The following is a 9,171-nucleotide window of genomic DNA, read 5'->3' on the forward strand; positions in this document are numbered from 1 at the left end:
GGCCTGCCAGCCTGTCGCGCGCGGCGCCCCGAGTGTGCGGGCGGCTCCCCGCCGGCGGCCTTGTGCGGCCCCGCGCATATCCCCCGGCCTCACCGTGTGTTGGTGGAGCACGCACCCTCCCTTGTCAAGCGGGGAAGAGCTCAGGGGTTGAAATCCTCCTGCTCCCCAGAGCACCTGCAGTGAAATCGAAGGCCTTGCGCCCAGGAGCCAGGCTCGAGGCAAGCCCCAAAGCTGCTGAACTTCCATGACTACACGCCCTGTGTCCCCCAGCACAACATCTTATTAATCCATGACTGGTGTGTTGCATACCAGAAAGAGCCTCTCTGTGACACCACAGGCTAAACTGTTCGCCCACCTGAGGATCAGTTGTTCTACACCCCCAATCCAGACCACTGAAGCTTGCCTAGCTTGTGGTGATTCGTGTTGCTATTTCGTATCCAGCTCTGCAATCCAAAGTCACTGCCTGGACAAAACTGTAAAAGGAAAATGGGGCCTTTATAGAAAAATATTAGGGGGCGCAGCTTGATACCTACAGCACTTTCAAACCTAGAGTCTCAATCTGCTTTTTAAATATCACTAAATGATTCCTTTATCGCATCTCTGTCTTACAGCAGGGTAAACTGAGGCAGTCGGACATAGTGGAGTGGAGGGGATTTAACTGTGCGCATACATAGTTAAGTAGTAAGGCGCTGAAAGATGTTTTGTGCAGGCAGGTTATTGCACCTGTCTGAAATAGCATGGAAGTCCACCTGAAAAGGGCTTAAAAGATGAGCAGCTAAAGAATTTTACATGCCGGTCCTATAAAGTTGGATTAAGATGAGCAATGCTAAGGTAACACAGGAAATCTGTGGCATTGGGAACAGCGGTTCAGTCTTCTGCTTGCCAGTCCTTTAATCACAAGGCCGTCTTTCCGTGGCAGTAGTGAAAATAAATATGTTGTAGTTATTCATTAAGACTACTGAAATAATCAAAGTTCTAAATATTGTATTTGGAAAAAACAAAGGCCTCAGCCCTGCAAACATGCACAAGCTCAGGTCTAGTCACATAAATAACCTTCCTGACTTCAAGGATGCTCTATATGGGCCAGTCTTCTGGAACAAAGTTCAGCAGGGTAAATCTTAGATAACAGGGCTAGGTAAGCAGTGAAACTGGCTTTCTGCAACTTACTGCACAAAGTAAATAACAAATAAATCTAATAATTACCAGACAGTCTGATCATTTGTATATAGATGTGAAAAAAATACACCACTTATCAACTAATGTCAACTTTAATTATATTGCTATATACATATACTGTATGTAAAATCCTTTTTAGGGAAGGCTTTGTGCATAGATAGCTAGAGCCTAAGTCCCAACTCCAATTAAAAAACCCCTGTCATGAGATCCCAACAGTTTAGACTAGGAAATTTTAGAAGGAATGGTTTCACATAGGGTATGTATGGGGATTACTCAACTACTAGACAACCAAAACTCAAAGATATAGACTAAATCAACACCCTTTCTTGAGGTATATTCTTCATGAAACTGCAGTCTTGGTACCTTTCATAGGAGTTTATATATATTCAGTTAGGCCTTTAGTTCCTGTTTCTTTCCTCCTCATCCTCTAGGATGATGATCATTTTAAGTGCAAGCCTCTGCCTTTAAGCCTGTTGAATGAAAAAAGCCTTCTTTTCCCTGCTGCTTTCCATGCACAATCCCTCTGACATCTCAGCAGAAGTGAGGTAGAGTGTCACTTGCACACTGAGGCAAGGAGAAGAGCTTTAGTCCTCTTTAAGTTTTGAACCAGTGAGCGCTTGTTTGCATGAAATCTTTTTTGTAAGAAATGCAGTTCCCTGTGCTCTAGTTTATTTCATTTCCTACCTGTCCAGATAGTTTAAATATTAATTGAATTAAATACTGTGAAAATCCAGGAAAACTGAAATTTAAACAATATGTATTAGGGTCTGAGGATAATTCTTCTACCACACCTATTATTATGCCTTCTTCCATGCTGCCCCTACCACTTCCCAATCAATGCACTTACATCCCTTTCTCTTCACATTCTAATCCCCTAAAAGCCTGGCTTATGTCACCAAGCCCATAAAGTCATCTCACCTTGGAAGGCTGTCCCCCACAACAGTAGTTTAGAAATTAAATGTCTTATATCAGAATAACTCTAAAAATCTGCCTTCTCTGGGTTTTCTACTGTGTTCTGTCATCCTTGTGTCTTAGTTGAAATCTTTTTGAAGCTCTTAATATATATGTTGATCAGCACAAAGGCTTATAAGTATACCTTATATTTCAGCTGGAGATCTTAACCAAAGGAATGATACTTAGCAGGACCTTACTAGATACATTTGCTTTGATCATGTGGGTGCTTTAACTTCATGAGAGGGTCTGAAGCCTTCCATATATAGACAAGTCAGCTCTGTGTCCGATGGTAGGTGGAATGATAAGCTCCAATTTGTGACAAGTTGAGAAGAGAGGTACTCTCCAGTACTTATAACTAAAGGGACATCAGAGTTGAAAGGGCTGATACAATTAGGAAATCTCTAATACTGGAGGACTTTTAAAGGGCATCTCCAGCTGGCAAATCCAGTATTATCTCTGGCTGCCAATGTCTGTCTGATGACCTGGCGGGTAGCAGGGAGAAGGGTTGAGATCAATATTTGCAGCCAGTGAACCAAATGTGGTTCAGCAGCAGCAGCAGTCATGTAGAGCTGGAATCTGTGGCATTGCAGGAGACTGAGAGGCATATTCGGAGAGGGAGAACTAGTATAGTGTAATGGAGGGAGGAAATATTGTGAAGAGCAGAAAAAGGACCTTCAGTCACTTCACATATGACAGCCCACTGTTCCTGGCCTAAATGTGCCCAGACAGGCCACCTCTATAGTGGCTTGGGTATTGTGGACAGATGCACACATAGCACTAATGCTTGTGAGACTGCAGTGAAAGGCTCCTTAAAAGAGTTCAACAGGGTTGGTGTGGACAAATAGAACTGCTTGTCCTGGACCAGGTATATCTAACATGGTGAAGTATAAGCAGCTCATTTATGTCTGTAAACCTATCAAATGAGGATTACCTCAGCAAAAGCAGTAAGAGGATGCTGCTGTTTTTTCCTCCAATAGCAGAATTTCAGTGTTCCAATTCGAGTCAAATGGATGCCAGATACAAAAAAGTGCAAAAATGCCTAAAGTTCCTCCACTGAGCAGTTTGGATCAATGCTTTCAGTGAAGTTTCTTCTGCTTCACCCAAGGTGTACATGAGATCACAGTCAGACTCAACACTTTTTGGAACTGCTCCAGTAATATGTAGCCTGTGTGGGAAGGGGAAATCAGGAATAGTCCTAGAAAAGGTTTTTTCACCTATTTATAAGAAAAGAATAAACATGTTTTTGAAAAAAATTAAGAGCACTCTCTTCAGTAAGGTATTTTCTGCTGATCAACTTTTTGTACAATGAAAACAAGTATACAACAGATATAAAAGATATGAGAGGCTGAGAAATGCACATACATTAACCTTTCCAACAAACTTGTTTGGTTTAACTGAGCAACAAAATAAGAATTTAAATGTCATCTGAACTGGGGGTGTTTGGATCAGAGGCTTCCTTGAAGGCCCATTTTATAAAGTGTACTGAAATATAAAGTCTTTAAGACAGGAATTGTCTCATACAGCCTATATCTACAGCTCAGGTACAACTGGGTCCTGGGCCTGTTTTGGACTTCCAGAAACTACTGTAATACGAATAATATTTAACAAGACAATGGAGTCTGTCAAAAAAAAATAATGTAAAGAATGAAACTGGTACCTCACAAGCTGGTAATAGAAAAAAAAACTGTATTTCAGCCTTTTTCACTTTATGTGAAAAAATGCACAGCTACAATTGATTTCAAGACAGTCACAGTTATGATTACAATGCATTTTCTTATGTCTGTATTTCTAAATAAAAATGATGCTATATAGGAAATGTGGTACTTTTACACTCATACACGTGACCAATTTTAGATTTTCCAAAATTAAATATTATATAAGAATTCCATTATCAGAACTTAATTTCTCCCTGCCCCTCTTAAAATGAACTAAGTGATTCCTCCTCTAGAATCTCTACATGTTCACTTTATCATATGTGGGGAAGGAAATGGGGAAGACTTATTTTGATGAGATTTTAATGATCTTTCCTTATAATCCTCTCATACTTTTTTCTAGGATTTCATAAAAGAAGGAATGTGGTAAGGAAGGAGAGGACAAGAATTTAGATACCAGAACGGTAGGCACTGTTTAAATTACATATGTAGTGATTGTCCTTCTACAGTTTTCTTTCAGCTGGCGGATGTGATCCCTTCTTAGGGGAGGTGTACCTGTTGGATTGTCTCTAGTTAACTTGAAGAGCTACTGCCCTCAAGAAGCTATTGCCTTCAGGAACTTTTTCCCTCCAAAGTAGGTTCACCCTTGTGGGGACCATCTCCTTTTCACAAGCTCTGAACACTGGATGGCTCTTCTTTGGCCATCTCATTGTTGGAGAACTATTGAAACCATCTCATCTGTTCCATACACAGATTTACTTTTTTTTCCTGAAGGACCATTAAATATGGCTAACCCTTCTGAAAATTGTCCTTCTTTGCCAGGATTCTCTTTTTTTTCTAGCTTATAACTTTCAAAACACTTCGCTGAAGCATGGAAAAACTTTCTTATAAAGCAAATATTTACCCATTACAACACCATCTCCTACTATGGTATTTAAAAAAAAAAGCCCTCACTATTTCAGCTTTGTGATATAATTTTATCAGCCATAATGGGGATATGGGTTTTATATAGTTATACTTAAAAAACTCAATCAATCCTCCTCCTCTTAAATTAATGTAAATTCTACTGAAGTCAATGGAGTTATATTTGCATATTACTGATACAGATGAAAGGCAAGCTGATAATTTTTCTTCAGTTCTGGGTAATCCTTGGGATCAAGTCTTTTCAGGGGAACTCTGTTAAAAAGAACTATCAGAAATTTGTAGAATCCCATTTCCAAGAAGGAAACTAAAAGCTTTATTCTTTAATACAGAAAATGAGGCTTGCTTCTGATTTCTTCATGTCAGTCCAACAATTTGTACTTCACTAAATAGGTGTTGGCAGCCACATTGAAAAACTACTGAGTGTGGTCTGGTCTCCTTTAAATTTATTATAATTTACTACAAGTCAGTGAACTTATTAATGTTTTATACTAACGTGAGATTATAATTACATCCATTCACTGTTTGTAATGATGGGAAGGAGGAAGGCAAACTGACCTCCCAGAACAGAGGAGGGAATGCAGGATTAAACAAAATCATTATTACAAATCCAGAATTATCTTGCTGTCATTCACTTTTGTATTTTTAGAGTTTTAAACAGAACAGTCTATGCTTGACACAAGCAAGATTTCAAACAAACTGCTGCATTTAAAGCCATTCACACATTGCTCATTAGCTGTATTGAATCTCTTTAGGAAATCATTGATTAATTGACTGGGCATTCAAGATCAAAAGCTGATTAAGGTTATTCCTGATGTAACTGCCATCTCTCTGTTTCTTTTCATTTTTTCTCTTTCCCAATACAGGCCTTGATCCAGGAGAGCACTTAAGCACATGCTTAACCTTCAAAACATGAGAAAAAAAATCTCACTGAAATCTCACTTTGGGACTATAAACAATCACTAGATTTATTTCACAGTTGGTCACTAAACCTCCATACACAGGAGGACAGAACATTGCTGTTTTTATACTAGAAAAATCCCAAATTTTAAGTGGTGAGGTTCAGTACACACAAGTGCCTCCCTACCTTGCCTGGTGCTCCAAAACATCTATAGTTTTATGAGCATGTTCTAACTTTTGGCATTAATCCAAACTAATGTTTGCATTAGAAGAAGTAAAATGGATGTTCTTTCCCCACACCCCAGGGATTTTGCCTTTGACATAAAGTGCACCTCTGCCCCCAGTGGACTTCCACAAGTAACATACGCTGCCCCTACTATAGCACTTCCCTTTTTTCCTGGATGAACAAGCATAACAACTGAACTACTGAGTCAGTTAAGACCTAATACATATCCAGTTTCTCATGTCTGCTACAAAGCCACCTTACACGTAGCTGCTTTACAGTGGTGTATAAAAATGAACTCTGTAATATCCTTTCCCTACCTCAGTGTACAATGTTTGACTTCAACGGTTAAAATTTGTGAAATGTTTTGAGATCCTCAGCTAAAAAATGCTAAATAAGTGCAAAAAATATTCATTTCATAATCTGCGTTAGTTCATTGAACCCCTTAGGAGGATACTACATGCTTTCCACGTCAAGTTGCATTTGAGCTATAAAAGGTACATTAGAAACACATCACTATTCACAAGACTCCAGATCCTTGGTCCCTCAGACAGGACAAAAACTGGAATTCTCTTCATAAGCATCAAATAAAATTCCAAGACAATCATAAGCAGACATACATATATAATATGTACAGTGGCTCATAGATACATTAACATCAGAAAGGAAACCAATACAATTTAGGTTGTGTAACAATGAAAAAATAATTTAAAATAACCCTCTAAAATGGTAAAGTGCTGGATTTCTGTATATAATTTACTGGTGAAAAGAAAAGGAGATATACAAATGCTGATCAGAATGACACTGTGCAGTGATCATGCTTTTTATTGATTTTCCATTTTTATTTGAAATAATAAATGCAGAATTCTTCCTTTGCTCTGCATTGGACATTTGGGACTTTAAAAATATCTAAAGTGTTCTTGCTTTAAGTTTTCTCTATATATTGCATGTTTTTCTAATATATCCCTCATAATAGTATCAAAGCACTAATTTGAAATATTTCTAAGAATCTGATGTGCATGGAAGCACGGGATTCCTTAATGTTTTCAGAGCAGGCTTTAATGAGGCAGTATTAAAAAAAAACCTGAAGGTACCAAAATTCTTTCTACATAACAACTTGCCCTGTGACTACCCCTCATGTAGCTGTTGTGGGGACATTGGTAGTGAATACCTAGCCCCATGCTGCCAGTGAAAATGCAGTCCAACTCAACAAAGTTTGGAATTTTTTCAGTGAATGGATTCCAAACATTTGTGGCAGAAGAATCATACAGGAAAAGCATGAATAGAAACTATATAGGAATACATATGCTGGTAAAAATCAGCTGATCCATGTGGAATATTAAAGAAATCCCTAAGGAGATCCAGGTATGACTGCCTAAAACCAGTATATCAGTTTGTATTATATCCACTGACGACTGATGTGCTATACTGAAGACTGATGTATCAGCAGCAACCATATGTTTGGCACAAAATATTTTGGTCTCATCATGTCTTTTGCTAATATTTCTGCCAGTTAAATTAAAATGTTTAAGGTTGGAATTTGCAACGGCTGAAATCATTAATAGGGTGCTGCCAAAAGAAATGTATATTCCCTGCATTCCTTTGGCTGCCATCCAGGTTACTGCAACTCAAAGTGTTTGGTTAAAAATGTCAAAGGGCTATCTTGAGGCTTTACCAGCCTCTTGCATTGTTTGGGGTAGGGAACGAGGACAGTCTCTTCAGCAATGCAGAAACCCACAGAAAATACTGCTTGTTCCACACTGGGGGAAGAAAAAGGGGCCATTTCAGAACATGCAAATAACTTGTTTGTTTGTTTAAAGCCGTGTTCATGAACACACCATCTGGAAGTCACTATAATATCGTGGCTCCTGCAGCATCCACACTTCTTGGGTCTTTCACTCCAATGATGAAATTATTGGTTCTCCTGGCTCCATGAACCAGAGAGACCACTTTGACTTTATCTACATGATGACCCCTGGCTTCAAGGAACTCAATATCTTCTTGAGGAAATTCACCTGTAAGGATTTAAGATGCACTTATTTTAATTGACACTATGATTTCATTCATTACAAAATTTTCCCTTAAATCTTTTGGCATCTGCTGTACCAATAAAATTGCCTGCAAGTGTCCCATACTTAAGAAGCAGCATTGAGTTGGGAGGTAGGGAAAAGAGGGATTTTTAAAGATCATTTAAAAGATGTGGAGGAAAGGCAGGGATATATATAATTGGTGTTTATTTATTTAATCTGTTTGTAGAGCAGAGACAGATACTTACACATACAACACTGATATTCAAGGCAGGCAAATATTAATAAAACAGCTTGCTCAAACTACTGATGCTGTATGTTGCAGTAAAATATCTTTGCATCTTCCACTTAACATCATTTCCTCTCAATATCAACATGGCCAGTTTTTCTCCCGATGGGTTTTTTTGTTTTTTGTTATTTGGCCTTTCGTGTGTTTTACTATTTTTGTGTAAAGTATCTCAAAGAAAAAGAGGGGGCTGCAATCTGGTCCATGACATGACAAACTAAACAGAGAAGTAAAAAATGCTATGGTAATTACAATGCAAGTGTAAGAGCGAGTATGAGAGTTTTGCAGGTAAAGGTATACAGTATTATCAAAACCAGGAGTGCCAAAAAAATCACTGTTCAAGACCTAAAAAGTGATGAGATGTGGGGGTATTTTGCCTTCTGGTTTCTGACCCTTTGAGTTATATTTTCAAGCTATTCTATTAAATTGAGGCAGGCAGTTATTTCGTCTGGAAGGCCACTTAATGAGTTTTGGCGAGCTATTGAGGGTCACAAGGGTAGCCCCGCCCCTTGAGCAGTGCCCCACTCCCGGTCACCATCTTGGGACCAGAAGTCCCACCCCCTAACTCCTGACTTTTGCCACTGGAAGTCCCTCCCCTTCCTGCCAGAAGTACTTCTTTTGGGAAAGGGGGTTGCCATCTTGGAACCAGAAAAAAAACCATTATACACTAAAAATCAAACATCCATAATGATGAATTTTAAATGTTATTAATAAAAATATTTTTGTCCTGATTTGTGTGTGTTTGCATCATGTATATAGAGGTGGTTGCATAACAGCTCAAAATGAAGTCTTATTCTTGTATACTGCTGGGGAAAGGGAAGGTGGCTGGGAATGTGTATGTGGGGGATGAGGGTGGGGTGCATGTGTGTGGTGGGGTGTGAGCACATAGCAGGGAATGGGGCTCCCCCCCAGAGGTGCACAGGCATATGCGTGTGTCGGGGGTAAATGTGGGAAGAGGTGAGGGGGGGGTGATGTTTGTGGGGTGTGTGTGAGGGAAGGTGTGGTTGTGGGGTTTGTGGGTATGGTGGAGTG

At 39.3% G+C, this 9,171-nt stretch overlaps 1 protein-coding gene across 1 annotated transcript in view; it reads right to left on the reverse strand.

Moving 5' to 3' along the window:
• Positions 1-3,799: 3,799 nt before the first annotated feature.
• Positions 3,800-9,171, reverse strand: part of GGT7 (gamma-glutamyltransferase 7) — a 56,281-nt gene continuing 50,909 nt past the window's right edge. Inside the window, exon 14 of the mRNA XM_019539740.1 lies at positions 3,800-7,841. Coding sequence (XP_019395285.1) covers positions 7,678-7,841 — 164 coding nt within the window. The 3' untranslated portion in view covers positions 3,800-7,677. The remainder of the gene's footprint in view (positions 7,842-9,171) is intronic.

This window comes from Crocodylus porosus, unplaced genomic scaffold (genome assembly GCF_001723895.1).
Source record: "Crocodylus porosus isolate Cpor-Errol unplaced genomic scaffold, CroPor_comp1, whole genome shotgun sequence".
Classification (NCBI taxonomy): Eukaryota; Metazoa; Chordata; order Crocodylia; family Crocodylidae; genus Crocodylus; species Crocodylus porosus.